The sequence below is a fragment of the Ranitomeya variabilis genome, chromosome 4, assembly GCF_051348905.1.
Source record: "Ranitomeya variabilis isolate aRanVar5 chromosome 4, aRanVar5.hap1, whole genome shotgun sequence".
Taxonomy (NCBI): Eukaryota; Metazoa; Chordata; class Amphibia; order Anura; family Dendrobatidae; genus Ranitomeya; species Ranitomeya variabilis.
The window spans coordinates 10,128,788-10,145,831 of NC_135235.1; the positions used below are offsets into that span (position 1 = coordinate 10,128,788).

General features: G+C 52.2%; 1 protein-coding gene across 3 annotated transcripts in view; it reads right to left on the reverse strand.

Annotated features, from left to right (window-relative positions):
* ATRNL1 (attractin like 1) overlaps nucleotides 1-17,044 on the reverse strand; it is a 767,569-nt gene that overhangs the window by 656,245 nt on the left and 94,280 nt on the right. For all 3 annotated transcript variants that reach the window (XR_013214392.1, XM_077257919.1, XM_077257920.1), the window contains exons 3-4: nucleotides 15,924-16,037; nucleotides 2,411-2,539 (exon numbers count right to left, since the gene is read on the reverse strand). Coding sequence is in view for 2 of the 3 variants with exons in the window: in XM_077257919.1 (XP_077114034.1) it covers nucleotides 2,411-2,539; nucleotides 15,924-16,037 (243 nt within the window). In the remaining variant the exon portion in view is untranslated. The remainder of the gene's footprint in view (nucleotides 1-2,410; nucleotides 2,540-15,923; nucleotides 16,038-17,044) is intronic.

Genomic DNA, 17,044 nt, shown 5'->3' on the forward strand with positions numbered 1-17,044 from the left:
AGAGGAAACACCGAACTGTGAAGTCAGAAAATAATCACTGATACACATATGTAATCAAAATGTATATTGATAATAAAACAAAGAAAATAGAAGAAAATGGCAATATGGTGCTAGTCACACAGCGTGTATCATCTGCCCATAAATAACCAACACCAACCAAAGCTGCAAACAGTGAACATATATAGACACAGGAGTGAGCAGATACGCCTGTGCACAGAGATGGAGGAAAACTTATATATCCAGAATATATCGTAAAACTGTACAATGCAGCAAATATCAAAAATACTTATGTGCTTGTATCAAATATGACCTCGTACATGTGCACTATATGACAAATAACAAATCATAAAGTATTACAAAAAAGAAAGGGAATCCAATAATCAATTAAAGCATGTGGATATTCCAGATCTCAGTATCAAATGCACAAGAGGCCAAGAAGTGACCACTGACTGCATTAGTGTTATGATCTTGTGGCCTAAGAGCAGCATGAGACGTACTCTGGAGAAGGTGGTACCTGTACTGACCGCAGACCCTGAACCTAACACCGCAACTAGAAGTAGCCGTGGAATGTACATAACACTCCCTAGACATCTCGACACAGCCGGAGGACTAATTACCCCTAGAGATAGAAAAGGGAAAACTATCTTGCCTCAGAGAAAATTCCCAAAGGATAGGCAGCCCCCCACAAATATTGACTGTGAGAGGAGAGGGAAAAACATACACAGACTGAAATGAGAACTTAGCAAAGGAGGCCACTTCTAGCTAAATAGAAAGTATAGGACAGAGAACTATGCGGTCAGTATTTAAACACTAGAAAATATCCACCACAGAAAATACTAAATCTCCACAGCTAACTAAAGATATGGAGGGTATATCTGCATCTCCAGAGATACCAGCTTGGCTGAACAAATCCTTATACAGACCAAGCTGGACAAGACAAAACATGGAAAATAACTGAACAATAAGGCCCACAGCATGTGGACTGCAAAAACAAAGCCAGAACTTATCTTTGTTGAAATGAACAGCAAGCAAGAGAGACCAGGCAGGGATGTGAATCCTCCAGGAACAATGGACAACTGGCACTAACTAAAGAGTCAAGCAAGACTAAATAGCCCAGTCAGAATTGCTATAAGTGGACACACCTGATGAATGCTGCGATCCAGAGACAGCAGCGCTACCACTTACAACCACCAGAGGGAGCCCAAGAGCAGAATTCACAACACATTAGTAAGTCTGTAGACCTATGTAGCAGTAAAATAAAAGAGCTGATGCTCAGAGATATAAAACTCCATAACCTAACGGGTAATACTCCGCATTTCAGAGAGAGATAATATCTGTATATGCAGCATATAGGAACAAGGGAAACCATGCCGACGAGTGTAAAGAGATAATAGTGTTGGCGCTGCAGCCATCTCAGAGGAGTATAAAACACCAATGTTGTTGTGACCAATAGATCCTGACGAAGGATTCTGATCCGAACAGCGCGTCGGGGCGCGTGTCTGCCCATATTCACCTCCCCATACAGGTAACCATGCTTTAGGCCTCTTTATATTCGTTAATGCACCTTCCTGATTTTGGCGTCTATTGGTGTTTTATACTCCTCTGAGATGGCTGCAGCGCCAACACTATGATCTCTTTATACTCGTCGGCATGGTTTCCCTTGTTCCTATACGCTGCACATACAGATATTATCTCTCTCTGAAATGCGGAGTATTACCCGTTAGGTTATGGAGTTTTATATCTCTGAGCAGCAGCTCTTTTATTTTACGGCTACATAGGTCTACAGACTTCCTAATGCAGTCAGTGGTCACTTCTTGGCCTCTTGTGCATTTGATACTGAGATCTTGAATATCCACATGCTTTAATTGATTATTGGATTCCCTTTCTTTTTTGTAATACTTTATGATTTGTTATTTCTCATATAGTGCACATGTACGAGGTCATATTTGATACAAGCACATAAGTATTTTTGATATTTGCTGCATTGTACAGTTTTACGATATATAAGTTTTCTTCCATCTCTGTGCACAGGCGTATCTGCTCACTCCTGTGTCTATATATGTTCACTCTTTGCAGCTTTGGTTGGTGTTGGTTATTTATGGGCAGATACACGCTGTGTGACTAGCACCATATTGCCATTTTCTTCTATTTTCTTTGTCCATATTTATTATCAATATACATTTTGATTACATATATGTATCAGTGTTTATTTTCTGACTTCACAGTTCGGTGTTTCCTCTCCTTTTGTCCCCCCTTTATACAGCAGAGTGGAGTCCAGTGCCCCCTTTATACAGCACCGCGGGGTCTGGTCGTTCCCACGTCTTGTGACACCAGTGACAGATGCCGGCACATCGCAGCGCGGTGCTGCACCAGATACCGAGATATGGACGACCCCGCGGTGTCTACGTACGAGTAGAAGATATTGAATCCGGTCAGGTTGTACGCGGCGTCGCTGAAGAAGTGCAGGAGGGCGTAACCTGACGTGGTGACCACCTCCGGGACGGTTTCATTTCCAGCCGCTTCAGGGACGATCAGACCGCTGCAAGGAAAAACACACGGAGGTTACCACAATGTCCGGCACCGATACACTGGAACGAGCCCCTCAGCTGCGTCACCACTGGGGGTTTTCTCTGATTGTAAACAACAATGTTTCCATTCACTGACAGCAAGAAGAAATCTAGCAAAGGTCTACTAGAAAGCTGCAGAGCTGTTCAGTGCGGAGCCAGCGGATGGGCAGAGAGACCCGGCCGCCCCCGCACTGTGCCGACAGCAAGAGACCTGGCCGCCCCCGCACTGTGCCGACAGCAAGAGACCCGGCCCCCCCCATACTGTGCCGACAGCAAGAGACCCGGCTGCCCCACACTGTGCCGACAGCAAGAGACCCGGCCGCCCCACACTGTGCCAACAGCAAGAGACCCGGCCCCCCCACACTGTGCCGACAGCAAGAGACCCGGCCCCCCCACACTGTGCCGACAGCAAGAGACCCGGCCGCCCCACACTGTGCCGAAAACAAGAGACCCGGCCCCCCCACACTGTGCCGACAGCAAGAGACCCGGCCCCCCCACACTGTGCCGACAGCAAGAGACCCGGCCGCCCCCGCACTGTGCCGACAGCAAGAGACCCGGCCCCCCCCGCACTGTGCCGACAGCAAGAGACCCGGCAGCCCCACACACTGTGCCGACAGCAAGAGACCCGGCCCCCCCACACTGTGCCAACAGCAAGAGACCCGGCCCCCCCACACTGTGCCGACAGCAAGAGACCCGGCCGCCCCACACTGTGCCGACAGCAAGAGACCCGGCCCCCCCACACTGTGCCGACAGCAAGAGACCCGGCCCCCCCACACTGTGCCGACAGCAAGAGACCCGGCCGCCCCACACTGTGCCGAAAACAAGAGACCCGGCCGCCCACACTGTGCCGACAGCAAGAGACCCGGCCCCCCACACTGTGCCGACAGCAAGAGACCCGGCCGCCCCCGCACTGTGCCGACAGCAAGAGACCCGGCCCCCCCCACACTGTGCCGACAGCAAGAGACCCGGCCCCCCCCACACTGTGCCAACAGCAAGAGACCCGGCCCCCCCCCCACACTGTGCCGACAGCAAGAGACCCGGCCCCCCCACACTGTGCCGACAGCAAGAGACCCGGCCCCCCCCACACTGTGCCAACAGCAAGAGACCCGGCCCCCCCCCCACACTGTGCCGACAGCAAGAGACCCGGCCCCCCCACACTGTGCCGACAGCAAGAGACCCGGCCCCCCCCACACTGTGCCAACAGCAAGAGACCCGGCCCCCCCCCCACACTGTGCCGACAGCAAGAGACCCGGCCCCCCCACACTGTGCCGACAGCAAGAGACCCGGCCGCCCCACACTGTGCCGACAGCAAGAGACCCGGCCGCCCCACACTGTGCCGACAGCAAGAGACCCGGCCCCCCCCCACACTGTGCCAACAGCAAGAGACCCGGCCCCCCCCCACACTGTGCCGACAGCAAGAGACCCGGCCCCCCCACACTGTGCCGACAGCAAGAGACCCGGCCGCCCCACACTGTGCCGACAGCAAGAGACCCGGCCCCCCCCCCACACTGTGCCGAAAACAAGAGACCCGGCCCCCCCACACTGTGCCGACAGCAAGAGACCCGGCCCCCCCACACTGTGCCGACAGCAAGAGACCCGGCCGCCCCACACTGTGCCGACAGCAAGAGACCCGGCCCCCCCACACTGTGCCGACAGCAAGAGACCCGCCCCCCCCCCACACTGTGCCAACAGCAAGAGACCCGGCCCCCCCCCACACTGTGCCGACAGCAAGAGACCCGGCCGCCCCACACTGTGCCAACAGCAAGAGACCCGGCCCCCCCACACTGTGCCGACAGCAAGAGACCCGGCCCCCCCACACTGTGCCGACAGCAAGAGACCCGGCCCCCCCACACTGTGCCGACAGCAAGAGACCCGGCCCCCCCCCACACTGTGCCAACAGCAAGAGACCCGGCCCCCCCCCCACACTGTGCCGACAGCAAGAGACCCGGCCCCCCCACACTGTGCCGACAGCAAGAGACCCGGCCCCCCCCCACACTGTGCCGACCAGCAAGAGACAACACCAACTACAAAGGAACAAAGTAACAAAACCTCAGCACGTAGCTTGTGCACAGCGCAGCTAAACTCCACACCACAGACGTGGCTGACACCAGAGAGCGGCCTCTGCCAGGCTGGTCTCCAGAAAGGACCTGTGGCACCAACAGTCAGCTGATGCACCATGTGACCTCTTATAGGATGTGGGCGTGGTCACCTACATCAGCTGACCCAGGAAAAAAGCGTGAGGAACCAGATTGGCCACAAACCAAAAGTGGATGGTGACCTGTGGGCTGATACATTGTAACAAGTCGAGGAGATGTGGACACAGCTGCGGCCTTAACCCCTGCCCTCCCGGGAGTTCTCACATTGCCGTCCCCTCGGTGTAACGATGGCGTCTTACAGGACGAGTCTCCATCACGTCACTGAGCATCGGCGAATAAATCCCGAGCGCAGGATCCTCGGCCGCTGCCGGCACTGCGACACTGAACTCTTATGGATTAGTGGTAAAAAACATTTATGGATTTCTAGAACAGACCCCCAGTGACCTCCGCGCTGACGGCCGGGGCTCGCTCGCTCCTCAGTGTCGCGCTGATGGTTTTATTGCTGCTACTTTGGGGGAAACAATGACTTGTTCACCATTAATGGCTTTCTGGTGACTGAGAAAAATCATTTCCGCTGTTTCCATTTAATTTCTGTTTTCTGGGGCAGAAATCTGGAGCACAGGAGGGTCGGGATGTGGAGAGCGGATCACCCGAGGATCACGCACCTGCCATTCCTGGATCTGACCACTAGATGTCGCCAGCGCTCCACATGGCAGCACACTGTCGCCTCTCAGCCGCTGGGACGCTACCACAGGTCTCATGTCACGCTATCACAGGTCTCATGTCACGCTATCACAGGTCTCATGTCACGCTACCACAGGTCTCATGTCACGCTACCACAGGTCTCATGTCACGCTACCACAGGTCTCATGTCACGCTACCACAGGTCTCATGTCACGCTACCACAGGTCTCATGTCACGCTACCACAGGTCTCATGTCACGCTACCACAGGTCTCATGTCACGCTATCACAGGTCTCATGTCACGCTATCACAGGTCTCATGTCACGCTACCACAAGTCTCATGTCACGCTATCACAGGTCTCATGTCACGCTACCACAGGTCTCATGTCACGCTACCACAGGTCTCATGTCACGCTATCACAGGTCTCATGTCACGCTATCACAGGTCTCATGTCACGCTACCACAAGTCTCATGTCACGCTATCACAGGTCTCATGTCACGCTACCACAGGTCTCATGTCACGCTACCACAGGGCTCATGTCACGCTACCACAGGGCTCATGTCACGCTACCACAGGTCTCATGTCACGCTACCACAGGTCTCATGTCACGCTACCACAGGTCTCATGTCACGCTACCACAAGTCTCATGTCACGCTATCACAGGTCTCATGTCACGCTACCACAGGTCTCATGTCACGCTACCACAGGTCTCATGTCACGCTATCACAGGTCTCATGTCACGCTATCACAGGTCTCATGTCACGCTACCACAGGTCTCATGTCACGCTACCACAGGGCTCATGTCACGCTACCACAGGGCTCATGTCACGCTACCACAGGTCTCATGTCACGCTACCACAGGTCTCATGTCACGCTACCACAGGTCTCATGTCACGCTACCACAGGTCTCATGTCACGCTACCACAGGGCTCATGTCACGCTACCACAGGGCTCATGTCACGCTACCACAGGTCTTATGTCACGCTACCACAGGTCTCATGTCACGCTATCACAGGTCTCATGTCACGCTACCACAGGTCTCATGTTACGCTACCACAGGTCTCATGTCACGCTACCACAGGGCTCATGTCACGCTACCACAGGGCTCATGTCACGCTATCACAGGTCTCATGTCGCGCTACCACAAGTCTCATGTCACGCTATCACAGGTCTCATGTCACGCTACCACAGGTCTCATGTCACGCTACCACAGGTCTCATGTCACGCTACCACAGGTCTCATGTCACGCTACCACAGGTCTCATGTCACGCTACCACAGGTCTCATGTCACGCTACCACAGGTCTCATGTCACGCTACCACAGGTCTCATGTCACGCTACCACAGGTCTCATGTCACGCTACCACAGGTCTCATGTTACGCTACCACAGGTCTTATGTCACGCTACCACAGGTCTCATGTCACGCTACCACAGGTCTTATGTCACGCTACCACAGGTCTCATGTCACGCTACCACAGGTCTCATGTAACGCTACCACAGGTCTCATGTCACGCTACCACAGGTCTCATGTCACGCTACCACAGGTCTCATGTCACGCTACCACAGGGCTCATGTCACGCTACCACAGGTCTCATGTCACGCTACCACAGGTCTCATGTTACGCTACCACAGGTCTTATGTCACGCTACCACAGGTCTCATGTCACGCTACCACAGGTCTTATGTCACGCTACCACAGGTCTCATGTCACGCTACCACAGGTCTCATGTCACGCTACCACAAGTCTCATGTCACGCTATCACAGGTCTCATGTCACGCTACCACAGGTCTCATGTCACGCTACCACAGGTCTTATGTCACGCTACCACAGGTCTTATGTCACGCTATCACAGGTCTCATGTCACGCTACCACAGGTCTCATGTCACGCTACCACAGGTCTCATGTCACGCTACCACAGGTCTCATGTCACGCTACCACAGGTCTCATGTCACGCTACCACAGGTCTTATGTCACGCTACCACAGGTCTCATGTGTTGTGAATTTGCTTTTTGCTCCCTCTAGTGGTTACTAGTTTTTTGACTCTGGTTTTTCTGTCATTCCTTTTATCCGCACCTGGGTCGTTAGTTAGGGGTGTTGCTATATAAGCTCCCTGGACCTTCAGTTCAATGCCTGGCAACGTAGTTATCAGAGCTAGTCTGCTGTGCTCTTGTCTACTGATCCTGGTTCCAGTTATATCAGCTAAGTCTGCCTTTTGCTTTTTGCTATTTGTTTTGGTTTTGTATTTTTGTCCAGCTTGTTCCTAATCTATATCCTGACCTTTGCTGGAAGCTCTAGGGGGCTGGTGTTCTCCCCCCGGACCGTTAGACGGTTCGGGGGTTCTTGAATTTCCAGTGTGGATTTTGATAGGGTTTTTGTTGACCATATAAGTTACCTTTCTTTATTCTGCTATCAGTAAGCGGGCCTCTCTGTGCTAAACCTGGTTCATTTCTGTGTTTGTCATTTCCTCTTACCTCACCGTCATTATTTGTGGGGGGCTTCTATCCAGCTTTGGGGTCCCCTTCTCTGGAGGCAAGAAAGGTCTTTTGTTTTCCTCTACTAGGGGTAGCTAGATTCTCCGGCTGGCGCGTGTCATCTAGAATCAACGTAGGAATGATCCCCGGCTACTTCTAGTGTTGGCGTTAGGAGTAGATATATGGTCAACCCAGTTACCACTGCCCTATGAGCTGGATTTTTGTATTCTGCAGACTTCCACGTTCCTCTGAGACCCTCGCCATTGGGGTCATAACAGTTTGCCAGGCCGGTATTAAATGTTTAATGCATTGCAGAAGAGGGATTATAAGAAAGAAGATTCTGAGTTTTTTTTTTTTCTTCTTCCCCTTTACCTCAGAGTGGCTATGCTTGCTGCAGACATGAATGTCCAGACCTTGATTACAAGTGTGGACCAGCTGGCTACTCGTGTGCAGGGCATACAAGACTATGTTATCAGAAATCCTAGGTCAGAACCTAAAATACCGATTCCTGAACTGTTTTCCGGAGACAGGTTTAAGTTTAGGAATTTCGTGAATAATTGTAAATTGTTTTTGTCCCTGAGACCCTGTTCATCTGGAGATTCTGCTCAGCAAGTAAAAATTGTTATTTCGTTCTTACGGGGCGACCCTCAGGATTGGGCTTTTTCGCTGGCACCAGGAGATCCGGCATTGGCTGATCTTGATGCGTTTTTTCTGGCGCTCGGTTTACTTTATGAGGAACCCAATCTTGAGATTCAGGCAGAAAAGGCCTTGCTGGCTATGTCTCAGGGGCAGGACGAGGCTGAAGTGTATTGCCAAAAATTTCGGAAATGGTCCGTGCTGACACATTGGAACGAGTGTGCACTGGCCGCTAATTTTAGAAATGGCCTTTCTGAAGCCATTAAGAATGTTATGGTGGGTTTTCCCATTCCCACAGGTCTGAATGATACTATGGCACTGGCTATTCAAATTGACCGGCGGTTGCGGGAGCGCAAAACCGCAAATTCCCTCATGGTGTTGTCTGAACAGACACCTAATTCGGTGCAATGTGATAGAAAAACCGCAAATTCCCTCATGGTGTTGTCTGAACGGACACCTGATTTAATGCAATGTGATAGAATCCTGACTAGAAATGAGCGGAAAATTCATAGACGCCGGAATGGCTTGTGCTACTACTGTGGTGATTCTACACGTTATCTCAGCATGCTCTAAACGTATAGCTAAGGTTGTTAGTCCTGTCACCGTTGGTAATTTGCAACCTAAATTTATTCTGTCTGTAACTTTGATTTGCTCACTGTCGTCTTTTCCTGTCATGGCGTTTGTAGATTCAGGTGCTGCCCTGAGTCTCATGGATCTCTCATTTGCTAAGCGCTGTGGTTTTACTCTTGAACCATTAGAAAATCCTATTCCTCTTAGGGGTATTGATGCTACACCATTGGCAGCAAATAAACCGCAGTATTGGACACAGGTTACCATGTGCATGACTCCTGAACACCGCGAGGTGATACGTTTCCTGGTTTTACATAAAATGCATGATTTGGTTGTTTTGGGGCTGCCATGGTTACAGACCCATAATCCAGTCCTGGACTGGAAGGCTATGTCAGTCTCAAGTTGGGGCTGTCGTGGGATTCATGGGGATTCCCTGCCTGTGTCTATTGCTTCTTCTACGCCTTCGGAAGTTCCGGAGTATTTGTCTGATTATCAGGATGTCTTCAGTGAGTCTGAGTCCAGTGCACTGCCTCCTCATAGGGACTGTGACTGTGCTATAGATTTGATCCCAGGCAGTAAATTTCCTAAGGGAAGACTGTTTAATCTGTCGGTACCTGAACATACCGCTATGCGTTCATATATCAAGGAGTCTCTGGAGAAAGGACATATTCGTCCGTCTTCTTCCCCTCTTGGTGCGGGATTCTTTTTTGTGGCAAAAAAGGACGGATCTTTGAGACCTTGTATTGATTATCGGCTTTTAAATAAGATCACTGTCAAATTTCAGTATCCTTTACCGCTGTTGTCTGACTTGTTTGCCCGGATTAAGGGTGCCAAGTGGTTCACCAAGATAGACCTTCGTGGTGCGTACAACCTTGTGCGCATTAAGCAAGGTGATGAATGGAAAACCGCATTCAATACGCCCGAAGGTCATTTTGAGTACTTGGTGATGCCTTTTGGGCTCTCCAATGCGCCTTCAGTTTTTCAGTCCTTTATGCATGACATTTTCCGGAAGTATCTGGATAAATTTTTGATTGTTTATCTGGATGATATTTTGGTTTTTTCTGATAATTGGGATTCGCATGTGGAGCAGGTCAGGTTGGTCTTTAAAATTTTGCGTGAAAATTCTTTGTTTGTCAAGGGCTCAAAGTGTCTCTTTGGTGTACAGAAGGTTCCCTTTTTGGGGTTCATTTTTTCCCCTTCTGCTGTGGAGATGGACCCAGTCAAGGTCCGAGCTATTCTTGATTGGACTCAGCCCTCGTCAGTTAAGAGTCTTCAGAAGTTCTTGGGCTTCGCTAACTTCTACCGTCGTTTTATCGCTAATTTTTCTAGCATTGTGAAACCTTTGACGGATATGACCAAGAAGGGCTCCGATGTAGCTAACTGGGCTCCTGCTGCCGTGGAGGCTTTCCAGGAGTTGAAACGCCGGTTTACTTCGGCGCCTGTTTTGTGCCAGCCTGACGTCTCACTTCCCTTTCAGGTTGAGGTGGATGCTTCGGAGATTGGGGCAGGGGCCGTTTTGTCGCAGAGAGGCCCTGGTTGCTCTGTTATGAAACCTTGTGCCTTTTTCTCTAGGAAGTTTTCGCCTGCCGAGCGAAATTATGATGTGGGCAATCGGGAGTTGTTGGCCATGAAATGGGCATTTGAGGAGTGGCGTCATTGGCTCGAGGGTGCTAAGCATCGTGTGGTGGTCTTGACTGATCACAAAAATCTGATGTATCTCGAGTCTGCTAAACGCCTTAATCCGAGACAGGCCCGCTGGTCATTGTTTTTCTCCCGCTTTGATTTTGTTGTCTCGTATTTACCGGGTTCAAAGAATGTGAAGGCCGATGCTCTTTCTAGGAGCTTTGTGCCTGATGCTCCTGGAGCCGCTGAACCTGTTGGTATTCTTAAGGATGGTATTATCTTGTCAGCTATTTCTCCGGATCTGCGACGTGTGTTGCAGAGATTTCAGGCTGATAGGCCTGAGTCTTGTCCACCTGACAGACTGTTTGTCCCGGATAAGTGGACCAGCAGAGTCATTTCCGAGGTTCATTCCTCGGTGTTGGCAGGTCACCCGGGAATTTTTGGCACCAGAGATCTGGTGGCCAGGTCCTTTTGGTGGCCTTCCTTGTCAAGGGATGTGCGGTCATTTGTGCAGTCCTGTGGGACTTGTGCTCGAGCTAAGCCTTGCTGTTCTCGTGCCAGCGGTTTGCTCTTGCCCTTGCCTGTCCCGAAGAGACCTTGGACACATATCTCCATGGATTTCATTTCTGATCTTCCGCTATCTCAGGGCATGTCCGTTATCTGGGTGATATGTGATCGCTTCTCCAAGATGGTCCATTTGGTTCCTTTGCCTAAGCTGCCTTCCTCTTCCGATCTGGTTCCTGTGTTTTTCCAGAACGTGGTTCGTTTGCACGGCATCCCTGAGAATATTGTGTCAGACAGAGGATCCCAGTTCGTTTCCAGGTTCTGGCGATCCTTTTGTAGTAGGATGGGCATTGATTTGTCGTTTTCGTCTGCTTTCCATCCTCAGACTAATGGACAGACGGAGCGAACCAATCAGACTTTGGAGGCTTATTTGAGGTGTTTTGTCTCTGCTGATCAGGACGATTGGGTGACATTCTTGCCGTTGGCTGAGTTTGCCCTTAATAATCGGGCTAGTTCCGCCACCTTGGTTTCGCCTTTTTTCTGCAACTCTGGTTTCCATCCTCGCTTTTCTTCGGGTCATGTGGAGCCTTCTGACTGTCCTGGGGTGGATTCTGTGGTGGATAGGTTGCAGCAGATCTGGAATAATGTGGTGGACAACTTGAAGTTGTCACAGGAGAAGGCTCAGCGCTTTGCCAACCGCCGCCGCGGTGTGGGTCCCCGACTACACGTTGGGGATTTGGTGTGGCTTTCTTCCCGCTTTGTTCCTATGAAGGTCTCCTCTCCCAAATTTAAACCTCGTTTTATTGGGCCTTACAAGATATTGGAAATCCTTAATCCTGTATCTTTTCGTCTGGATCTTCCTGTGTCGTTTGCTATTCACAATGTATTTCATAGGTCCTTGTTGCGGCGGTACATTGTGCCTGTAGTTCCTTCTGCTGAGCCTCCTGCTCCGGTGTTGGTTGAGGGCGAGTTGGAGTACGTGGTGGAGAAGATCTTGGATTCTCGCCTCTCCAGGCGGAGGCTTCAGTACCTGGTCAAGTGGAAGGGCTATGGTCAGGAGGATAATTCCTGGGTGGTCGCCTCTGATGTTCATGCGGCCGATTTAGTTCGTGCCTTTCATGCCGCTCATCCTGATCGCCCTGGTGGTCGTGGTGAGGGTTCGGTGACCCCTCACTAAGGGGGGGGTACTGTTGTGAATTTGCTTTTTGCTCCCTCTAGTGGTTACTAGTTTTTTGACTCTGGTTTTTCTGTCATTCCTTTTATCCGCACCTGGGTCGTTAGTTAGGGGTGTTGCTATATAAGCTCCCTGGACCTTCAGTTCAATGCCTGGCAACGTAGTTATCAGAGCTAGTCTGCTGTGCTCTTGTCTACTGATCCTGGTTCCAGTTATATCAGCTAAGTCTGCCTTTTGCTTTTTGCTATTTGTTTTGGTTTTGTATTTTTGTCCAGCTTGTTCCAAATCTATATCCTGATCTTTGCTGGAAGCTCTAGGGGGCTGGTGTTCTCCCCCCGGACCGTTAGACGGTTCGGGGGTTCTTGAATTTCCAGTGTGGATTTTGATAGGGTTTTTGTTGACCATATAAGTTACCTTTCTTTATTCTGCTATCAGTAAGCGGGCCTCTCTGTGCTAAACCTGGTTCATTTCTGTGTTTGTCATTTCCTCTTACCTAACCGTCATTATTTGTGGGGGGCTTCTATCCAGCTTTGGGGTCCCCTTCTCTGGAGGCAAGAAAGGTCTTTGTTTTCCTCTACTAGGGGTAGCTAGATTCTCCGGCTGGCGCGTGTCATCTAGAATCAACGTAGGAATGATCCCCGGCTACTTCTAGTGTTGGCGTTAGGAGTAGATATATGGTCAACCCAGTTACCACTGCCCTATGAGCTGGATTTTTGTATTCTGCAGACTTCCACGTTCCTCTGAGACCCTCGCCATTGGGGTCATAACATCATGTCACGCTACCACAGGTCTCATGTCACGCTACCACAGGTCTCATGTCACGCTACCACAGGTCTCATGTCACGCTATCACAGGTCTTATGTCACGCTACCACAGGTCTCATGTCACGCTATCACAGGTCTCATGTCACGCTACCACAGGTCTCATGTCACGCTACCACAGGTCTCATGTCACACTACCACAGGTCTCATGTCACGCTACCACAGGTCTCATGTCACGCTACCACAGGTCTCATGTCACGCTATCACAGGTCTCATGTCACGCTATCACAGGTCTCATGTCACGCTACCACAGGTCTCATGTCACGCTACCACAGGTCTCATGTCGCGCTCGCTCTGGTCTCATGTCGCGCTCGCTCTGGTCCCATGTCACGCTACCACATGTCTCATGTCGCGCTCGCTCTGGTCTCATGTCACGCTCGCTCTGGTCTCATGTCGCGCTCGCTCTGGTCTCATGTCGCGCTCGCTCTGGTCCCATGTCACGCTCGCTCTGGTCTCATGTCGCGCTCGCTCTGGTCTCATGTCGCGCTCGCTCTGGTCTCATGTCCCGCTCGCTCTGGTCCCATGTCACGCTACCACAGGTTTCATGTCGCGCTCGCTCTGGTCTCATGTCACGCTCGCTCTGGTCTCATGTCGCGCTCGCTCTGGTCCCATGTCGCGCTCGCTCTGGTCTCATGTCGCGCTCGCTCTGGTCTCATGTCGCGCTCGCTCTGGTCTCATGTCGCGCTCGCTCTGGTCTCATGTCCCGCTCGCTCTGGTCTCATGTCCCGCTCGCTCTGGTCTCATGTCGCCCTCGCTCTGGTCTCATGTCGCGCTTGCTCTTGTCTCATGTCGCTCTTGGTCTGGTCTCATGTCACGCTCGCTCTGGTCTCATGTTGCGCTCGCTCTGGTCTCATGTCACATTCGCTCTGGTCTCATGTCGCACTCGCACAGGTCTCATGTCGCGCTTGCTCTGGTCTCATGTCGCGCTCGCTCTGGTCTCATGTTGCGCTCGCACAGGTCTCATGTCGCGTTCGCTCTGGTCTCATGTCGCGCTTGCTCTGGTCTCATGTCGCTCTTGCTCTGGTCTCATGTCGCGCTTGCTCTAGTCTCATGTCGCGCTCGCACAGGTCTCATGTCGCGTTCGCTCTGGTCTCATGTCACTCTAGCTCTGGTCTCATGTCACGCTCGCTCTGGTCTCATGTCACTCTAGCTCTGGTCTCATGTCACGCTCGCTCTGGTCTCATGTTGCGCTCACTCTGGTCTCATGTCACTCTAGCTCTGGTCTCATGTCACGCTCGCTCTGGTCTCATGTCACTCTAGCTCTGGTCTCATGTCACGCTCGCTCTGGTCTCATGTCACTCTAGCTCTGGTCTCATGTCACGCTCGCTCTGGTCTCATGTCACGCTCGCTCTGGTCTCATGTCACGCTCGCTCTGGTCTCATGTCGCGCTCGCTCTGGTCCCATGTCACGCTCGCTCTGGTCTCATGTCGCGCTCGCTCTGGTCCCATGTCACGCTCGCTCTGGTCTCATGTCGCGCTCGCTCTGGTCTCATGTCGCGCTCGCTCTGGTCTCATGTCCCGCTCGCTCTGGTCCCATGTCACGCTACCACAGGTTTCATGTCGCGCTCGCTCTGGTCTCATGTCACGCTCGCTCTGGTCTCATGTCGCGCTCGCTCTGGTCCCATGTCGCGCTCGCTCTGGTCTCATGTCGCGCTCGCTCTGGTCTCATGTCGCGCTCGCTCTGGTCTCATGTCGCGCTCGCTCTGGTCTCATGTCCCGCTCGCTCTGGTCTCATGTCGCCCTCGCTCTGGTCTCATGTCGCGCTTGCTCTTGTCTCATGTCGCTCTTGGTCTGGTCTCATGTCACGCTCGCTCTGGTCTCATGTTGCGCTCGCTCTGGTCTCATGTCACATTCGCTCTGGTCTCATGTCGCACTCGCACAGGTCTCATGTCGCGCTTGCTCTGGTCTCATGTCGCGCTCGCTCTGGTCTCATGTTGCGCTCGCACAGGTCTCATGTCGCGTTCGCTCTGGTCTCATGTCGCGCTTGCTCTGGTCTCATGTCGCTCTTGCTCTGGTCTCATGTCGCGCTTGCTCTAGTCTCATGTCGCGCTCGCACAGGTCTCATGTCGCGTTCGCTCTGGTCTCATGTCACTCTAGCTCTGGTCTCATGTCACGCTCGCTCTGGTCTCATGTCACTCTAGCTCTGGTCTCATGTCACGCTCGCTCTGGTCTCATGTTGCGCTCACTCTGGTCTCATGTCACTCTAGCTCTGGTCTCATGTCACGCTCGCTCTGGTCTCATGTCACTCTAGCTCTGGTCTCATGTCACGCTCGCTCTGGTCTCATGTCACTCTAGCTCTGGTCTCATGTCACGCTCGCTCTGGTCTCATGTCACGCTCGCTCTGGTCTCATGTCACGCTCGCTCTGGTCTCATGTCACGCTCGCTCTGGTCTCATGTCACGCTCGCTCTGGTCTCATGTCACTCTAGCTCTGGTCTCATGTCACTCTAGCTCTGGTCTCATGTCACTCTAGCTCTGGTCTCATGTCACTCTAGCTCTGGTCTCATGTCACGCTCGCTCTGGTCTCATGTCACTCTAGCTCTGGTCTCATGTCACGCTCGCTCTGGTCTCATGTCACTCTAGCTCTGGTCTCATGTCACGCTCGCTCTGGTCTCATGTCACGCTCGCTCTGGTCTCATGTCACGCTCGCTCTGGTCTCATGTCACGCTCGCTCTGGTCTCATGTCGCGTACACAGTGCGCTATTTGCGGCCCTATCCTTAGCGGTGCTGATTACAGACATCACGTGATCGATGGCGGGGTCTCACGTGCCGCTGCTCACCTGAGGACGGCAATGAGTGGGGAGTACACGGAGTCTCCATCGTACACGTACATGTGGTCCCAGCTGCATTCGGTGGCGAAGTGATTGAAGCGCAACCTCAGGACGGCGTTCGAACTGCAAAAGAGAAAAAACAAAAGATTAAATTAACGCTATAAGACGCGACCTCATCAGCCAATCAGATTCCTCTCCTCACACGACCACCCGCCTGCATCCTAGGACTAAAGTCCTGCAACGCCCTTGCAGACTCTCAGCTCCCAGCCCTGACGTCTCACAGCTGAAGGTCTGTTATATTGTAACTAGTCTTTACAATCCTCTGTGAGCTAAACAGCCGATACTGCAGACTGATACACTGTAACAAACCCTCAGATGTGAGCAGGAAACGGTAAAAACCTGATTCCCTCTCTACATGATCAAAATAAGGCCTCTTTCACACTAGCGTCGGTACAGGTCCGTCACTATGCGTCGGGCCGACGTTCCGACGCATGCTGTGAAATTTGTGGACGACATGGGCAGCGGATGCAGTTTTTCAACGCATCCGCTGCCCATTCTGAAGTCCGGGGAGGAGGGGGTGGAGTTTCGGCCGCGCATGCGCGGTAGAAAAAGGCGGACGCGACGGACAAAAAAACGTTCACTTGAACGTTTTTTCGTGCCGACGGTCCGCCAAAACATGACGGATCCGTTGCATGACAGACGCGATGTGTGGCCATCCGTCGCTAATACAAGTCTATGGGTAAAAAACGCATCCTGCGAGCACATTTGCAGGATCCGTTTTTTTCCCAAAACGACGGATTGCGACGGATTGCTAAAACCGCAAATGTGAAAGAAGCCTAAGGCTACTTTCACACTAGCGTCGTGCACTGCATGTCACTATGAGACGTTGCGGTGCATCGACGCTAGCGTTGAAACCGCCGCACAACGGGGGCAGCGGATGCAGTTTTTCATCGCATCCGCTGCCCCATTGTGATGTGCGGGGAGGCGGGGGCGGAGTTCTGGACGCGCATGCGCGGTCGGAAATGCTGCAGACGACGCACCAAAAAATGTTACATGCAACTTTTTTTGTGCCGACGGTCCGACGCAACACGACGCAACCGTCGCACAATGGTCCGACGTGTGGCAATGCG